At 40.8% G+C, this 19,486-nt stretch overlaps 2 protein-coding genes across 6 annotated transcripts in view; both read right to left on the reverse strand.

Annotated features, from left to right (window-relative positions):
• vldlr (very low density lipoprotein receptor) overlaps positions 1–4,521 on the reverse strand; it is a 38,899-nt gene extending 34,378 nt beyond the window's left edge. Inside the window, exon 1 of one of the 2 annotated variants that reach the window (XM_063889620.1) lies at positions 4,042–4,521. In XM_063889620.1, the coding sequence (XP_063745690.1) occupies positions 4,042–4,108 (67 nt within the window). In that variant the 5' untranslated portion in view covers positions 4,109–4,521. The remainder of the gene's footprint in view (positions 1–4,041) is intronic. The other variant, XM_063889621.1, reaches the window with a different exon arrangement.
• A 3,172-nt stretch (positions 4,522–7,693) lies between these two features.
• The window catches only part of sh3bp2 (SH3-domain binding protein 2), a 32,022-nt gene continuing 20,229 nt past the window's right edge, over positions 7,694–19,486 (reverse strand). For 3 of the 4 annotated variants that reach the window (XM_063889897.1, XM_063889896.1, XM_063889893.1), the window contains exons 2-13: positions 15,074–15,213; positions 14,832–14,934; positions 14,199–14,316; positions 13,862–13,929; positions 13,645–13,730; positions 13,473–13,550; positions 12,220–12,934; positions 11,979–12,102; positions 11,088–11,143; positions 10,793–10,868; positions 10,139–10,198; positions 7,694–9,870 (exon numbers count right to left, since the gene is read on the reverse strand). In XM_063889897.1, the coding sequence (XP_063745967.1) occupies positions 9,733–9,870; positions 10,139–10,198; positions 10,793–10,868; positions 11,088–11,143; positions 11,979–12,102; positions 12,220–12,934; positions 13,473–13,550; positions 13,645–13,730; positions 13,862–13,929; positions 14,199–14,316; positions 14,832–14,934; positions 15,074–15,209 (1,758 nt within the window). In that variant the 5' untranslated portion in view covers positions 15,210–15,213 and the 3' untranslated portion in view covers positions 7,694–9,732. Of the gene's footprint in view, positions 9,871–10,138; positions 10,199–10,792; positions 10,869–11,087; positions 11,144–11,978; positions 12,103–12,219; positions 12,935–13,472; positions 13,551–13,644; positions 13,731–13,861; positions 13,930–14,198; positions 14,317–14,831; positions 14,935–15,073; positions 15,214–16,391; positions 16,740–19,486 lie in introns of those variants that run through there. The other variant, XM_063889894.1, reaches the window with a different exon arrangement.

The raw sequence follows: 19,486 nt of genomic DNA on the forward strand, positions 1-19,486 counted from the left end.
ATCATGAGAGAACTGGTTAACATAAACAGTAACAGTCCTGACTCATCATCAGCCTGACCTGCTGCCCTCTGCTGCTGACGTACAATTAATGCTGACTGAGCCAGAGCAAGAACGATCATAGAGCCTCAGGCGCCCAGTTACTGCTGAGTCCTGTGTTGAGCAACAACAAACCACCATCTGAAATACATCAGCATCATAAAAAGAACAGCAGCAGTGTTTAGGAAGTGGCAGTCAGCTTGTAAAAGTTTGAATTGACTGATCAACACTTGGATCTGATCAGGCCTTTCAATGATCTCTTTGTACATTTCTCAAAACTGCAAACACAGAAAGATCTTCCTCTGATTTTTCTCTGAAGTCCAGCTGTTTTGCAATGGCATTTCGAGGGACAAACGTATAGGATTCTAGAAATATTGACAAACAAACAGTTAAGAGAATGCTTTTTAAACCAGTGGAATAAGCAGAGTTCACTGATTCACCAAACTATAAAAAAGAAGCCAATGTGTATACAAAATTACAGTTAGATCATCGAGTACAGATCATGAACACATGAGCAGTTTTCTGAAATCATGGCCGCCATTGGTTTACAAAAGAAACTGATTGAAAGTCAACCTCTTGAAAGTTTAGTCGGCAGTATTATCCATAACATTTAACATCGATTGTGAATAAATATCCACCAAAGTTACATTACTATTATAGATTGCAACCAATTGAAGACTGTCCTGCATTACCAATTAATGGAAATGCAACATCGGCACTTTGAGAGCACCCATCATCTCCACTAACCAATATCCTTGGGGACACCCAATACATCCAATAATCTTAAATCTGCACACTTTGCAAAATGGTTTACTGCAGAGTAATTCAATATGATGTGTATTTACTCTGCAGTCTGTGTTTTGTTTCTTTAAAGGTTGTACTCTCTCAGGTTACTATCCGAGTGTCTCTACATTGACTCGCTGTCTGGGAAACCGCTCACCCTGCACTTTGATCCAATCAGCACAATAACAGACTTCAATAGGAGCCTGAAGTATATAAACCTGTACAAGAGCATGCTCCTTTTCCCCTGCAGTGTCAGACTCAATTTCAGATGACATTTAAAGCCTGAACTGTACAATGCTACCACATAATAAAAGAGGACTGAACGCTTTCACCACTGTCTTGCAAATGCATGAAAATTGCAGCTGCTTCCATCCCCTCTAAATCCTTTGTGTGCCTCTTCTGTTGTCCTTTTGCATAAATCATTGAAAGAATAGTTCATGATGACAAAGAACAAATACCCTTAGATTCGAAAGAGCAAGAAATAAGCAATATTTCTCCCTTGGCTATACCGTAGAGTAGGTTTCCATTAATGGGAAGCAAACCTCAATAACAAAGAAAGACAGAAGCACACGGGTCAAAAAGGTTTGTATACATTTAAGGAACCGTTTTGGCTTTCTTCAGTTGGTCAAACAGCAAACCCTACTCTCAAAATATATTATAACCTCTTTTTCCCCCAGTGTAATTTCAAAGGTGTATTTTAACTTGAAGAGCCAACTATCTTGTAACAGCTTTTAACTGAAGGTGACAGATTAAAGCCAGATTATTTCCCCAGATGATTATTCACCTGCTTGTTCTCCTCGTGGGAGGTTCAACAGGCGTGGGGCTTCAACGAGCCTGCCACATCCCAAAATAGTAGATCATTGTGAGCTGTATAAATGCCATCACACTGGAGGTCATGGTAATGCAATTTTCCCCAGTAACAGAAATGGTTGCAGTGTACTCCTCCTCCTCCTCCTCCTCCTCCCTCTGTCCACCACTCCGCCCACTTCAAGAAACAAGCGCACCCCCACAAAGCCCCCACCCCCCCTCATAAAGCTGAGGATCTGGGTCTAGCATGGTATCACAGTAACAGAGGAGGAAAAATAACATCCATTTTAATCAGGCCGGTGTTGCTGCTTCCGCCGCGCTGGTCGCTATCTCGCATGCGTTACTTCTTGTTCAAATACGCTCACACATTCTCAATCTGCATGTAAGTGCGTGTGTGTTTGCTGCTGAAAATGAGAAATATGTAGTGTGACTACGCTATGGTGAGTGTGTGCACATTACATGCACTAGTTTTGATTCAATTTCCTTCAAAAGACTGAAATCCGTGCCAGAAAAAGCAGCGAAACACAGCTCTGTATTACTGAGCTGTTTTATAAATTAGCCAGAGCGTGCAAACTACTGCTTAAGTGATCAGTAACTGCATTAATACAATTATAATTATGTAATGTATGCAAGATATTCTATGAAGCTGGGGCCAGAAAAAAAAAAAACCTTTCACAATTTCAGCAATTAGTCCTGATCCAGGACTGTCATACTACATCACAGTCTGGAGAATATATGTCCAATCACTCAGACATTGAGTTACTGAACACTCAATTAAATAAGATTATACTAAAGTCATTAGACTATGCATCATATGACAAAGGTCCGGGTAACGGTCATGATAACATTTGCAAAAAGAGTCCAAGTATGTTAATCAAAGCTGAAATAACGTGTTAATTTTGTAGTCAGGTCAGGCAATTGAAAATCAACAACCTTAGTTACTTGATAAAAAGGTTTCATTAATTTAAAAAAAGACTCGTATGGAATACATACATCTGTTTATTTACATGTAACACTACACAGTATTTTATTAAACTGTATTGGTATTTAACGTTACTTAATAGTTATTCTACTTTAAATGTCTATGGTTGATTTATGCATTTAGTTGCAGCATTCTTTTCTGAATTTCTTCTTGTATTTTTTCCATGTCACTGTTTGAGGGGCCTTAAACCTATGATTGACAAAACCAGGCTGTAGTTATTGTGCATACAGTCTGACATAAAGCCTGTGAATTGAATTTACAACAAATGGACTAAATCCAAACGAGATTTATAGGAGGAAGACCGCACATCTTCAAATTCAAATTTCCTTAAAACATTTCTAAAACTTAAATTACGTTACGTGATATTTATCAGTCGTTTCAACCAATACTGTACAATTACCACCAGTGTGTAATGGTAATTTAAGCGTGGTAACTGCTCATAATTAAACCCTGATTGAAATCACCTGTGGTCGATAATTGGCCGGTCACTCTTCAGCATCCATGCCCTCAGCTGCTGCTTCTCCTGTCGTTTTATCACTCTATTCCAGTTCACTGTAATCCCCTTTCTTCCCCCTGCCATCCCTCTCCCTCTGTCGGATTCCACTTCAGGAATAAATAAATAAATTATCCATCTCGCTGGGGGTGGTGACAGTGAAAAGAGAATCCCACAGTGGAAGTGAAAGAGAAATCAGGACACGCACAGACGCCAACAGTACCAGAAGCAGGGGTTTATTCGCGAGGGCTGCGTGTGTTCAGGGGGAAATTAATTGACCGCAGGGCTAATTGGTCTTAAATGAGAAGCGACAGGCAGTACAGCAGGCAACACACACCACACGGGCCCCTCCATCCTCATTTCCCTTTCACCACCAAAGATATTGAGCCAATACACTCAAGCTAGATGGAAATGCGAACACATCATTATAAATACATTTTCAGCAAACAAAGCCGAAAATGCCTCGTGTTGGCCCCAAATTGACGCTATTTAAAAAAGGGCTTATTTGCTATGAAGAAGAGGGACTAGCCCGAGGTGTAGCACGGTCATTCCTTCAAGCAGAAGCCAAGACAGGTGTAGCAAAAGCTCGGTAATGTTAGCTAACCACACGGAATAGTGCGTATTTCACCCAGATTCCCCACACACTTGTAATAAACACACGACAAGCTAATCAATAACTAATTGGAAGACGAACGCATCCCTTATAAGTACATTTAAAAGCACAAAGCGAGCAGAAAACATGTAGTTTTGACCCCCAAATTAACATAATTTAAATGGTTTATTTGCCAAGAAGAAGCAGCAAGGTGGACTAGCCCAAGGTGTAGCACGGTCATTTCTACAAGACAGGTGTTCAGCTCGGTAATGTTAGCTAACCTCACGGGATACAGTGCACCTTATTCCCAACACAAACACGTATTAAACACAAGAGGACTCGACTTACCATGGACGTTCATGCAGTGCTGGAGACATGTTAGCAGCAGAAGGACTCCCGGTGAATACGTGACCATTTCTCGCGGTGTACAGTAACCGTTGCTAGCTGAGCGCTCGCGGGCTGCCTCTATCCTGACTGCCTTTCTTGGTGGCTCGCGCTGGCCTGCTTCGTCTTGGATTCTGCCTGTCCACGCGCAAACTACACATACAGACAGGAGCGCTTCTACACAGTCACACAGAGCAGAACAGACGGCCGCACGAGCAGACACAACCGACAGATCAACAGCACGCGCTGCTCACAACTGAAGTAAACGGAGGCGTCCGCGGCGCACACCATGCTCCTTTTGATCTCGTCCTACAACCACGCGCCGCGGGGGCCGTTCGGGCTCCGGTTCACTCCCCTCGGGCTGAAATCCATTTCTTAAAGTGGACGGCAACGACCGGCCCCGGTAACCGTTTTGTTAGTGGCGCTACACTGAACCCGTCACAGCTGAGGAGGGTTTTTTCCCCCTCCTTCAGTATAGGCTGCGTCTTGGTACATTGTTAACCCTTGACCATCCGCATGAAATAACAACATAGCCTAGAATTATGTTATGTATGTAATAAGTATGTGGATTTGTGCAACCTACAAAAGTGTATAGTGTGTCAAACTGTGTGTGTACTAAAAATGCATGTACATGTGTGCACCTACAGTGTACTGTGTGGTTAATGTATATATGTGTGCATGTAAGAGTGAAAACCCCTTAGGTGGATTAATAAAGGTTCATCTTCTTAATAATAATAACAATCATAATGAAACAGCAACACAAATATTAACAACAATAATAATACTAATAATATGGACATAATAGTAATACATATTCTTAGTTTTATTATAATTAATTACATAATATCATAATTTGCAGATATAGGTCTACATTTAAAAAGAAAACAAATAAATAAAATACAACAATATATGTGATATGTTATTATAAGGAATAATAATACGGAATAAAGCATTATAATAATTATCATTTGCAGATATAAATCTTCACTCAGTTTTTTTATTGTGATTGGCTCATATTGGAAATCAATCAACTTCGACTAAATGCAGCAATACAGTGTACTGTAGTTGTTTTTCATTTTTACATCCAGTTGTTTTCTGAAACGTGAAAAACTGCAGGTGTGGTGACGAGTGTAAACAGGTGTGCAGGTGAGGGGGGTCAGGTGAATTTAGGGTTAGGGTTAGAGGACATCTAGTGGACATTTCGAGGATGGCAGGTCAGTGGAGCGAGACAACTTTGAGGTTTGTATCACTGTATGAATCTTCCAGAAAGGATACCTACGTTTTCTTCAATCAGTTATAATGTTTGTTATCCACCTGGGATTAGGTCATCATTCAAAATGACTGAAAATAATATGGCAACTAAAGAAGTAAAGTGCTCAGTGGTTAGAACACACCATATGTTGAGTTTTGATTTGATTGCTGATCATTTTGTAACAGCAGATGTCAAATTTTTCCAAAAGTGAATACCAAATCGTGCAACCAAATGCATCTTACATTCCCCGCCCTCCGTCTGTCTGATGCAATTCCCCCATATTTTGATCAGCAGGCCTTTGGATGCTTCAGAGGGCTGTGTGCTGCCAGGATTCATCGGCTCTCCTCTGTTCTTATCAGAGGGTTGAACATCATCTTCGCTGATGGCTGATGGCTGCTGATGCAACCCCAAGGCTCCTTCTGTCCCAGATTTTTTAAAATTCCCTAAAAAAAAAAAGACTCCCCCACGATCCATAATTCTGACTGTGTGCCTTCCAATCACCTCAGAACATGCACACACACAGATAGCAGATCTAATGGTTGGGAATCCAGCCTCTCATGAAACACAAGGACTTGATTTCGAAATCTTCAAAAGGATTACAGATTTGAAAAGTTAATAAGTAGGGCTTCTATTTTCCCATGGCAGAAAATGATCATGTGTTTTAACATTCAAATCATCAGTAGAGCAATATGAACACATATCGACTAAATCTCAGCAAAATCATAAGCAATAGGGAAACCAATGAGAACAATAAGGCATACAAATAAATACAATTAGTATATAAATAGATATATCATTTAAATAAATAATGTACAGCAATATTTAGTCATCTCAACGCATGCGTAAATAAATGTGCAAGTAAATAAAACCACTGATATTTACACATTTATTTTCTCATTCTTTTACTTTTTAAAATGATTTTTAAGGCGCTCCTATGACTTCAAGACTTTATATGTATGCATTTACTAAACCCACATTCAAATAAAAAACCATGGTAAGAAATTATCCCAACATCCTGGTATTGTGGTAAAAACCCAACAGGAAAACTACTTAAGAAGAAATGAGTCAATTTGAATTTCAGATGTGTTTTTCCACTTGAGAATAAATGAACTATAGAAGTAACCTCTGAGCACACTGAGGCACCCCAGTGAAAAAAAAGGCTTTCAAATTAAATAAAACCCTGTGCACTCCACTGTCTAACCAGTCTGCGGGGCTGCAAACTGAGAGGTTGAATTTGAAAGGCTAATTCATGTATGCACTGTCAATGATCTCTGATTGAACATGGCAGACACATATCACTGCATGGTGTCATCCTGCAAAACCCAACATGCACATTTACAGCACCAGATGGCTCCATTTAACCCACATTCCCCCACATGCATGTTAAACACACTCCAAAATCCAAACCAGCTACAGTCCTTTATCAATAGAAGAAAATGGTTTCCATGTAACAAGCCATTTAATGTTCTTTTATTAAGCATAACTAGGCTCAAAGGTAATTCTGCTTTTGCTAAGAGCCAGAGCAACATATATTAGAGTTAAAGCTTTACACAAATGACTTGGACGTGTTTATTTTCTCATGCTGGTCCATGCAGAGTCTCTCACAGCTGGCCTGCAGTGAGAGAAATGTTAAGTAAGCTTCCAGCGGTTCAATGAAACAGCAGCCATACAGTTGGTTATATAAAAACAAGCTAAACAGAGATTCATTTAGAATAAAAATAGAGGGAAGGAACTCAGCCACAGATGGTTCATAAAACAAGGCCCCAGCAGGGTTTTCATTCTTATCTCATCATGGCAAAAATGTGTTGTTGAAATCCAGCGTCACTTATGGAAGAGAGAACTGTACACAGCCCGCAGATATAAACACGTCCTCAGAGCAAACAGCTTTATCCGCATCTCACCAGGAAGCAGCGGGGACTCTCACCACTGGCTGAAAGCAGATACTTAATCATGGCCAGATCTGGGGCAGATTTCTGAAGATGTGTGTAGCCAAAGGGGGAGCTCTTCATCTCTCTGTGGAGGAGGAGAGCTACTAGTCTACTTTCGCTAGGATTTTGACTTCCTCTTTTTCGGCCTTAGTGGAGGTGTCTGAGAAAAGGAGAGGGGATCTGCCGTGAGTTAATACCTCATCAGAATGGTTCCTCTCGTAAAAAATGAGCTACATTTTTCACATGATTGGTACTAAAATATTTAAAAGTGACATATTTCTGTGGCTGTCAGGTAGGACCGTCCCTTTTCACGTATTCATGGGCAATATTCATAACCCCATAGATGTATGAAGAGGAAGGGATAAAACAGCCTTTACAATACACTCATTACTCACTAAGCTGCCACCTCAAAGTAAAACCCAACAGTGATCAAAGATTGGAGTAATCCTTTATACATTCTCATATTCTCACACATATATTTCTGTATAAAACAATCTTTTTACATTTGTACACACATGTTTTTACAGTACATACAGCATTTACATATAAATATAGATGTATTGACGGCATTAATAAAGAATGTGGACATTTTTGCAGTTGAGAACCAATTCCTAATGTTCAGTCTGAACTATTTCTTGTTAATCTGCGAGATGTTGTCTGTACTTCAAGAAAAAGCACAACATTTTAAGCTGTCACGACTCCTTGGGAGGTTTAAAAACAATTACAGTTGTTTAGCTCCACAGCTGGACCTGGTTTATATTCATACCTGAGGCATAAAGTCTGGACAAGAGGCTACAGATCGGTGAAATATGAAGACATTGGCCCCCTTCTATTCATGACGTGGAAACAGCAGGTCCAGTTTCTTTTTGTCTTTTCGGGATGACACGTCTTTGAGTAAGTTGGTCCAGAAAGGGAACTGATTTGAATCCCATTATATCAGGTTTTACATTAAGGATCCGTCTTTTTCCACCAGATTTAAACATTTTTCTCAGACTGCCCCAGTGTGATACATGCTATTGTCTTCGTTTTCTGCTTAAAAAATGCTTTAAAATGCTTGTAAATAATCGAAAAGTGACATCAACATTGATAAGATTTGGGAAAGCAATGAATATTTGGTATTCTTATGCACACATGAATGTCCAATAAGGCAACTTATTTAAATAAAGGCACAAGAGTTAAGGCTTACAGCTTCAGAGGGGAGTTCAGATGTCAGTATCCCCCACAGTCCTCCACAAAACATTGAGCTTTATGACTGATACGACACTGCCTGAAAGTCAGTCCTGTTCAAACATTATGCAGTAATGGCTGAGCTTCCAGAGCTTCTAATTTGTTCTCGATAAGAAACATATCTGACATAAAACAACTGAATTATAGATATACATTATATAAATATATATGCTTTTCTCTGCTGCAAGGTTTTAAATGATTGTCCTTAAAAGTCAAACAAAAGCACCTGACTCCACTTTCTCCTGTATGGATGGTCTCACTTGGTGTCACAGCGCCCCTCTGTGGACAAAACACATGACATCCGTCTGCATGGCAACACTGGCTCCTGGATTGTGCACATTACACCCATTGCTTAGTTCGATTTCACGTATATTTTGCATTACTAAAATCTTCCCTTGAAAGTTATACTTCACCCACAAACATGATTATTTGTACGGTTTTTTACACTTGTTTGTTTTGCTTCCCTAAACTGTAAAATAATAATAATCAAAAACTAAGACATTTCAATAAAACAGCCGTTTACAGACTCTCACACAACTCTAGCAGCATATTCCAAGTCTCATGTATCCAGTTGTATGCTGACTACTTCCCAAACACATGCATTTTCACCCAAAAAAGGCAGGACAAAAGTGTTGGAAATATTAAGGATCCAGCTAAATATGAGCATATGAATTGGTAACTTTGAACTGAATTACACTGCATAAGTTGTGTGAGGGTTTGTAAATGTACGTTTAGATTGTTCCTATTGTTAGACATGACAGTTCGATCCAAGACGTCTCCAGTTTTTGATGCTTTGTTAAAAAGATGGGAGCCCGTGAGAGACTAATTCAAGGTAACACAGGTGAGATACTGAAGTACAAAATCATCTTTTTGGGGTAAAGATCTCTTGACAGTAGCTCTTGTTTTCAGTGCAGAGAAGAGGGTTACTGTCAGATGGTTTGCTGTGCTGATCAAGAGTCTAGTTTTTGGTTAATAAATAATGTTCTGTTAGCTGTTAATTGCTAAAGGTTTCTTAGCAAGGGTTCTTAATCCCTGCTGTCCGTGCAGTCAGTTTCAGAAAGTTCTGTCCTTGCTTTTTCACATAAAGCTGCATGGAGCATTCTGCTGCGACAGTCAGTTTTTTCCCCCGAACAGTGAGAGGTACGATCTGTTCCGATACACTGTGACAGTTATTCCATCTGTGAGTTTATCTCTGTTGTCGGGGATTAGATTTCACATGCGGATTCTTCTCTGGCGTGACAGTGTGGATCAGAGGCCCAGTGTCTTTGTGTAGGGCTGCTGCAGGCACAGTGAGCCGTGGTGAGGCAGAGGGTGGCTGTAGTAGTGTTCGATCACCGCGGACAGAGTGGGGAAGATGGCATCAGAGTCCAGGTACACAGTGTCATCCTGCAAAAACACCCACAGTGGACAGGAGACTTAATACTATGAATATCTATTTATTTTATTATTGCACAATTCCTTGTTTTCATGCTGCTGTGACCAAACCATTTCCCAAAATCGGGATTGAAGAGTAAATCTAATCTAAACCCAATATTTAATTATCAGATTAAGTCATTTTCTTTCTTGCATCACAACAGTTTTGTTTTCAAAAATGACACAGACAAATATTTAACACAAACTTGACATAACATTAGAATTGCAGCAGGCTTCTTACCTCTTCAAACAGCCTGTAGTTTCTGGCCTTGCCTATACTGATATCCCACACCACCAGCACCTGGAAAACACACCAACATGATTTACTTAGGCTTTCTTTGTAAAGACTGGAAAATGCATCTATATTATTTTAGATATAGTAATAGAGTTTTACATTTCTGGTATTGTAATATCCCATAGGTGTCAGTATCCACCCTACTGCTGATGTTATATTGATTTGCTGCCGCTACACCTAAAGCAGTACATTGGTTAGCTTCCTGCTAGTACTCCTGTCTGTTTCCTCCAAACGACTGACCTTCATCTACTATAGTAAAAATACTGACAATAGCACCTCATGCAACCCCACTTCAAACAAACCCCAAGCCTTTCATTTGAAAAACATGAATTTTAATATTATATTTGATGATATGCTCTATAAGCCTGTACCTAGTCACAGTGGTGCGTTTAATTACATGCTAACCAGCTCATAATTACAACATGCTACAGTTTAGCAGGTACAAACTCATGTTTACCATCTTAGCTTAGCATGTTTGCTTGAACAAACAAGTGCGTTTCAAACACTGTATGTACTCTCGTTTCTGCAGTGGAGGACAGGAGACTTTTTATCTAACTGTATTCATAAAGCATACTACAACAGGGACTTTCTGCTTTTTACCTTTGATGTTTTTGTTCCTGAGTTTCTGATGCAGTACAGTCCGTCCTGGGGAGGGACAGGGCTCTCTCTGAACATCCTGCAGGGACACACATTACAGGTTGTAAGGACACATTATCACAGATAAGCTTCATATTGAGTCTCTTTTTGCTCATTTGATTTATAAACTTGTAGCAACCTCTATATAACGACAATACTAAATAAGTGCCCCGGATAAAGCACCAGGGGGCATACATGTGCTGTAAAGCTCGGGCTTGCAAAAAGAACATTTCATATTAAAGTTTATATTAAAACTCACTTTTCTATGAAGCTGGTTTCCGTGGTATCGATGAACACAGAGTCTGGCAGCTGCACCTGTAGAGAGACACACAAAGGTAAACACACTGTTAACTATGTGTGTATTAATGGTATTGGCTCAAATAGGGGTATTTATCATCTTGAGATGGAAAAAAGAAAACGTGTCCAAAGGATTTGTTGTTGTGGAATCCCAAATGACTATCTCCAAACTACGTTTTCTATTGAAGGGATAAACAAGAGAAGTGTGACAGGATATGACCTAATACCGTGTGTGTAGTCATTCTTATTTAGCTTATTTAGAATTGGCACATGTTTCAACACACAGGAACTGATTTTTATTTGAGTTTGAATTACTCAATAGTTTTTTTTCATTGTCTGAAACTGAGTGTAATATTATGAAACTAAAACTGACTTTCACAGTTCAATTTCAGCTCTTGCCATTCAATGTCATTTCACTGAGCCACCCTTGTAGTAGCCAAGGAAGAGCAATGGAGTGCAGATTCAGAGAACTCTGATGCGTGTGTGTGCATGTGTGTGTGTGTGTGTGTGTGTGTGTGTGCAGTTTTTGATAGTTTGTTTGTTGGTGAGTGTTTGAATTACAAGAACTGAATGTGGAAGTACAGTGAGTTGACTGTACACTGACCGCTCAAATGATCCTCGTCAAATTCAGTTTTTTGTGCAATCGTTCATGTTGAGCAATTCAATCCAAGTGTGCAGGTTTTCCCATTGAATGTACTGTAGCTCCGTAACAGATAAGTAGGTATTCCTAATGTGTCTAAGATGAATTACCGGGCCTCTACGTGTAAACTTTTAACACTTCAAAGGGAGTGTTTGATGGTGATTTGTTAGAGCTCTATCAAGGTTAAGGCCATGTAGTGTGAACCATCATTACGTTTTCATAGTCGGAGTCCGAGTCACATTCTGCGCTCTGTTTGCTTGAGTCCAGTTTCCTCCTGAACTCTGAGGGCACCTCGTCTCCGGAAGAGCGGAAGCTCTGTCCGTCTGGAGACGCTCTTCTGGGGGGAAAGCACATTTTAGTGAGTTAGATTCAACCAGATGAATTTCTGTGTTCACATCAGAGCACGCTTTAAGTATTCTGTGTTGAACGTTTTGCACTTTTGAGTCCGACTTACTGGATTTGGGATCCTTGCTGCTTGTTCTTTGGTGAAGGCAGTGGGGGTTTAGCTAATGGTGGAGGGGGTTTAGGTATTTCCGGCTTATTCAATCGTCCAGGTTTAGGTAGAAGAGGGATCGCAAGGTGAGTCGGCGGGGGTGGGTGACTGGAGAAGATCTTGCTGAGGGACGGGGAGTCCAACATCGCAGGTCTGAGGCCTCCAATATTGGAATGAGGAGGTACGCTCGGCTTGTTGCGGTGGCTGACACCCATTGATTGGCTCCCTCCTGCATTAAGGGGGCGGTTGGCGGGACTATTTAGGCCGATCAAGGCTTCAAATTGGTTGCAGATGGGTAGAGTGGCGGGGGTTTGGATGGACACCCCCGGCATCGACCTACGGTCTCTATTGTCGTTCCCAGGCTGACCCAAAGACGCAGTCAGGCCCTGAAAAGTTCTCTTTGCGTTTGGGGGCGGAGGAGGTGGGGGGGTGGAGGACTTTTCCAGGTGGGGGGCGTAGGGGAGAGGAGGGGGCGGTCCTTTGTTGGGGTCTTTCAGTATGGAGGGAGGGGGAACAGAGGGCGGGGTTTTTTTGGGGAGCGGGCAGGTGGGTCCTCTGTGTTGGCCGGGGACGGGAGGAGCCGGGCCTTTGTGGAAAACTGGAACAGAGTCTTTACGGAGATTAAAACCTGGCACTGGGGGAGGGGGGTAACAGGGGGGTGGCCCAGCCGGTCGACCTGGAGAGGTAAGAGAAATATTTTTATACGATTCAAGAGGTGCAGCCAATCAGAGAAGACTACAGTTTTCTGGTGCAGGATTTAAAGACGAAGGCACTAAAACAGAGCGTTTCAGACAAGGGTGAAAACATGTAGTATGTTTAAAAGATGTGTTTTTAGGACATAAAAGCATGTAAATATGTTCTACTATAAACTAAAATACAAGGTATGAATCTGAAAATGAACAATAAGATTATGAAGTATTTTTTTACCTTTGATTACATTTTCAAAAGTCTAAATATAAATGAAAAGCATAAACATTTCTGGATATAAAAACAATTCAAACTGAAAAGAAACGAGCTCCATTAAAATATATAATAAATCTAGCAAGGGTGTTTTTTTATTTAAGTGCTTGGTTGCTGTTCCTTTTATTGTCAACTGCTTCCTTTAACTAAATGGTTTCCCTCCGTCCGTCGCTTTCATATCAGCGGTAATGTCATTTCCAGGAACTCCAGTGTGTTCCCATGTGTGTGTGTGTGTGTGTGGTTGGTTGCGTCACCTGTCGAAGTTGGCGAGTAATCACTGTCTGGCTTCAGATAGTCCTCCTCATCGTCATCATCATCCTCCTCGCCATAATCTGCACACAGAAACAAAATATGTCACACTGTAATAACACACTGGTATAGTGTGTGTGTGTGTGTGTGTGTGTGTATTCATAATGGTGGTCTTACTGTGTTCTGCGTTGTCCACAGAGTGTCTAATATCCATGGGCTTCTCAATCGTCCCGTAGAAACTGTCGGCATCTGAATCCGAGTCACTATGGCAACAAAGTAGATGTTATAGTGAATACATGACAACAGAAGAAGAGTAATGGTGGATTTTAATTGGCCAAAGACTCCACTCGACACTTCCTGTTTACATCCTGTTGTGAAACGTTGCAAAAGTTACCTTGAAATGTGGGAATCTTTTCTGTCGTTATAGTGATCGATCTCCTTCCTCAGGTTCCGCATCCATTTCTTTAAAAGAAAACAAAGATATAGTTTAGAGAACTTTAGAACTTTAGTTTAGAGAAATTACAGTCTTTAATTTTTGGTGTGGGCTAAACAAAAGAAATATGTAAAATGACAATCCAAAGTATTGTATACGTATTTACAGTGTTTCTATATGAACACCACACACCACCCACAAACAAGTACGTAACATATGTGAGCACAGTGTGAGTGTGTGTGTGTGTGTGTGGGGTGTGTGTGTGTGTGTGTGTGTGTGTGTGTGTGTGTGTTCTCACCCTTCTCTCCTCCTCGCTGGCTGCAGAGAAAAACCAAGTCCTGTGTTTCTTACTAAAGTGGACGATCTTAAAAGGAAACACGTTGCTGGACGTCGTCTCTTCCGCTGCTCTCATCACTCTATGGAACAGAATACGTGTGGCGAGTTCAGAAGTGTGCACGTTTTAAGATTTGATCAGAATAATTATTACATCACCATTTAAAAAACCACAGCCCTCGCGATTTGACTCCGGATAAGCGATGGAAAACTAAAGATGTCACTTTCTATGTATTTTAAAAGTTAGAATGAGTTCTGAAAGCTAGAGATCTCATCACCGGTCCAGGTTATTCTTGAGTCATTGTTTCATTTCACAAGTTTTGTTTCCTCTTTATCGCCCTGTCCACACATGCAGACATAAAAGCCGCAAGATGCTAATCATTCAGGTTTGAATCTTTAAAAAACTCTTAGGTGTTGCTCAGTGTTATGTACATTAAAATTAGAAAACCCTAAAAAGCTTGTGAACCTCGCTGTGTGTTTGAATGGACTCTACATTAAGTCAAGTCAGGTGTGGGTGAGGGGGTTAGCAAGCAGTTAGTCTGGAAGTATGCTGAAAAACTACATTTCTGATAGAAGCAGTTGAAGGATTTTCCCTGACCTGTTGTAGCCGTTGAGAGAAAACGCCCCCTGTGGTGCAGCGGAGGTACTGCTCTTAAAGTAGTACACGCAGCCCTTGTGGATGATGGTGTACCTCAGAGGCCCTGTCAGACAGAAAACCGCTATTAAAAACATTCACCAGGTGTAGCGGAACTGATCATTGACATATATACGACTGCAACTACAAAGATAACTGGAGATGACAAATCATTCTGAGTTGTTCGGCTTATTCTGTCCACTCACATTTCATGAGGCTGAATTGGCTGCCTCCCTTCTTGTGGAGGTATCCTGAGGTGGAAACACCTCCCGGCATTGTGAGGAGGTTCTGAGCCCCGATGGCCCGCATCGGCACCGGCCAGCACATCTCTGGAGACGACATGGTTCTACAGGAGAGGAAAAGAGATAAGAGGATGTTAGTGCTATCAATATTATTGAATCACTGTGTGAGATCGACCTGTGGAGACACCTCAGGAGTCGCAGTGAATCCTAGCAGAAACAAAAAGAAAACCAACCCCAAAAAGTTTCTTATTCAAACCTTTTCATCGTAGCTTACTGATACCAGAAGGGACTAGAACCTTCTCCCCTCTGTCCCTCTGTCACCACACCAGCTAACCTGTAGGGGTGACTGCGCGGGCACTTCTCACTCAATTTATTACCTCAGTAAACATTTTCTCATGACTTTATGGTCTTAATTGCTAGTTATAAGTCTTTTTCAATACAGTATGATGTTCATTTTGTAAAAAAATGTCCCATTTAGAGTGAAATAAACGATAAAGCAAGGTATGCTATAGGGCATGTCAACCTTGGGATTGACACAGTGTTTTGTTCTGGTGTTCCCCGAGTTTTTGTCTTAGAACATTAAACTTTCTACAATGAATTTTCAGTCAAATTTAAAGTAAATTGTACGCTTTTTTTTCTTTGTGTCTTGTAGAGCATTCAGCTCCAACCTCTCAAGTCACTTCTGGTTCCCAAAAACCAACAAACCAGCCAAAAATATGAACTTGAGTGCATCAATATGTAGTCAACAGACCAATGGACGGCACCACAGTGAAGAAATTCACTTCTTATATGCAGTCCACCAAGTGCCTTCCAAGCAGCGCTCGGATGCAACAGATATGAAAAACTAGCAAACATTGCTTTTACTAAATCACCAGATACAAAACAAAGAGGTCTACTTGTTTACTGGCTGTGGGAAATAAGCATCCCACGTTAATGCTTTCCCCCCCCCCCAAGTATAAATGACCCTCCACACTGTATGCACACACATTTCTGGGGAAATACAGTGTATGTTATACCAGGTTACATTTACACTACATCAAGTTGTGCTTTTAGAGGCCAGTGAAAGAGGTGTCATTGTTATTAAGTAGAAAGGTAGTAGACAGATGGAGGTAAAGGCTGATGCTATTAGCCGTCCAATCACAAATATGTAGGGAAGAAACACAATAAAATATCTTAAAAGTGGTAAAATCTTCCTTTTTCTCTCAATATAAAAAGTAGTTTTCCTTTCAAAAGTCATCTTCCTCCACTATGATTAAGCATGATCTCCTCTGGTGTTGCCTACCTCCTCTTGAGCCTCCTGTTTATGCTCTGAGCAGCAGCGCTGACTGTGGACGGTAACAGTGAGGACGCTAACGTCGGCAGCAGGTCCATGACAGAGACTTCCAACAAACAGACACCCGACTGAACTCACACTCCTCTACCTCCGTCCTCCGTGGGTTCTCCGTGGGTTCACTGTGGGTTCACCGTGGCGTCTCATCAGATCAGAACTGAGAGGGATCTGTGTGTGCTGTCTCTGCCTCCTCTGATCAAACTCTCGTTTCGTTTCCTCCTCTGATCCCTCTCAGTCTCTCTGATCTCTCTTTCGCTCTCGCTGTCTGTGTTGATTTATATCTCTCTCTCTCTCGCCCTCTCTTACACATTTATTTCATGTCCTGAGTCATTTTGGTAGGGTTCAAGGCTCCGTGTGTGTGTGTGTGTGTGTGTGTGTGTGTGTGTGTGTGTGTGTGTGTGTGTGTGTGTGTGTGTGTGTGTGTGTGTGTGCGTGTGCGTGTGTGCGTGACAGAGAGGACCATAGTGAAAATAAACATACCAAATGAGGAGGTTCTTCATCCTCTAATGTGTTTATGTGTAACTTCCAGTCTATCAACAGCATCTACTGACCTCCGGGAGGAATAGAGGGGTGTGTGTGTGTGTGTGTGTGTGTGTGTGTGTGTGTAAAGCCCAGGAATAAAAAAAAAACCCATATCTACTAGGACTTCTTGCCAAAATCCCCTCCCATTCGCCAAGATAAAAACCCTGCAGGAATGTCCACTGAGTGTACAGAAACACACCTGCTTTATGTTTAAGTGAGTTTGACTGGCAGGTGGACTTTGGATGTGTTAACACTCAAATAATCAGCACATCAAAGTCACTCTCTCTCATTGTTAAGGCCTCTCTGTGTTCCGAACAAACAAGGCTTTCTAAAGTTTGTATAACTCATAAACCGCACTTATGAATGGCAGTCCGTCCTTAAAGTTACTCAAGTCGTCATGCTCTACTGTAGATACAAAAAGCAGTGGAAGTTGTTGGGTTTTCTCTTTCCTGTAGAGCGTTATATAAATTTGTGTGCATGTAAATGGTCTGCAAAGGTTAAAATCCCTGTGGAGTTTCTCTCCCACACACTCTATTGGACTCCTTTTAACTTCCGCAACATAGTGACATCCCTGTGTAACAATCGCGCTTCTATTGGATAGTGCTCCAACACATTGAACGTGATGGGCTAAAGGGTGGGACGTCTTTGAAGATGAAGATTCAACTTTTATTGTCATTGCACAGAGTACAAGTACTAGGACAACGAAATGCGGTCTCTGCATTTGACCCATCCTAGTGTTAGGAGCAGTGGGCTGCCATTATGTACGGCGCCCGGGGAGCAGTGTAGGTAACCAGTGTCTTGCTCAGGGACACCACGGTGGCACTTGGTCTTTCGGGGACTTGAACTGGTGACCTTCCAGTTCCCAGGCCAACCCCCTATGGACTTCGCCACCACCGCCCTTTGATCGGTTGACCAATCACAACAGAGCCTGGCCAGCTAACCCACCTACGCTCTAATTTTGAGTTGTACCTTCTGTTACATTAAAAAAAGAAAGGGCAAAAAACATGGGAGTGTGGACAGAAGGAGGGAGAGAGAAAGGAAAGCTGATTAAAAAATGGATGGGCTGCAGTAAATCACCAGGGAGGAGCTGCTGCTTGTTCTGACCCATGAGTACTCTCAAACCCTCAAACGACATCATGTGGTTGGTTATCTTACTGTCATGTTTACTGATACGCAGCGAAACACACAGATAAACGGTTCATTCTGCAGTGAAACACACCTCGTCTCTGTCTGAGCTATGTCAAAGTTCACCAGCTGCTTATCGTAAACGCAATGGTTTCCTGAGGTTCAGACACACACCCGGCAGACCAAACTGAAGCAACATTATGGCACTGTGCACCTTCCTGTTTCCTAAAGGAAGTGACCTAGAAGTCTACATTACAGCATTCAGAAATGACATTAAGGACATTTGATAGCTAACCACTTTGAGCTTTCACAGCACAGACATTTCTGTCTATAAAGGTTCAACAGAAACCTCAGTTTGGTTCATTTCATTCACACGCCATCAACTCTGCTTTCTGCAGTTCAATGTTTTATTTCAATTGCTTTGCACGGTTGCATTTCAAATACACTTCAAGGCCTTTTAGTGCTTCAGCAGACACAGGTGACTTATTTTAGTTTGAGTAGTTTTTAAAGAGACTGCTTTAAAATAAAAATCGGATTTCTTAAGAATGATGCAAAATGTTGGAGATGAAACCAGTTCTGTTTTTTGAAAATGAAGTATTACTAAAACAACTTGTAACTTAAATATAAGTATTCTTTTGATTTGTCTATGCTCCTGTAGTATAAGCCTATATTCCCGCTACTGCAGTATTTTGGACTTTTTTTAGAACATTTTAAATATCCAGAATATTTTATATTGTTTATATTTGATATATATTTTTCCTTTTATTTGGATTTTTAATTGTTAATTCTCTATTCCACTTTTTAAAGTATTTGTATTATAATGTCTGACCACACTGCTGCTTCTCTAACAAAAGAAATTCCGAAATTGGGATCAATAAATATCTTATCTATTCATTTACAAGAACATTGTTATTTAATACAGAATATTTTGAAACCACAACTCTGCTGTCTTCTTCTCAAAACTCTTTCTGCTCACACTGTTAGTTAAACTATAATTACAACTGATTTAGCAAAATGCTCATTATTTTTATGAAGCAAGGAAAGGAATAAAAAAACAAGTTGAAATAAAAACATGTTTATTAGAATCTAATCATGTGACTCATTTGAACTGCAAACATAAAAAAGTTGCTCTTTTCTGTGTTGGATTTTTTATCAAGCTTCATACTTTTCGTATTTCAACATTTGGTTAAATTACAAACATATTTTTTGGGGGGAAACCAATTACCTGGCAACATAAACAAAGTATTGTCCACTGCTTTAACTCTCCCTATGTTACCCTCTGCAATGTAAGGTGTCCTTAGGTGATTTGAAAGGCGCCCCCCAAATAAAAAGTATTGCTATTACTATTATTGTAAACTTGAAACAGTGTACAAACCCCAAAGACACTTGAAAAATGGTTG

Source organism: Eleginops maclovinus, chromosome 8 (genome assembly GCF_036324505.1).
Source record: "Eleginops maclovinus isolate JMC-PN-2008 ecotype Puerto Natales chromosome 8, JC_Emac_rtc_rv5, whole genome shotgun sequence".
Taxonomy (NCBI): Eukaryota; Metazoa; Chordata; class Actinopteri; order Perciformes; family Eleginopidae; genus Eleginops; species Eleginops maclovinus.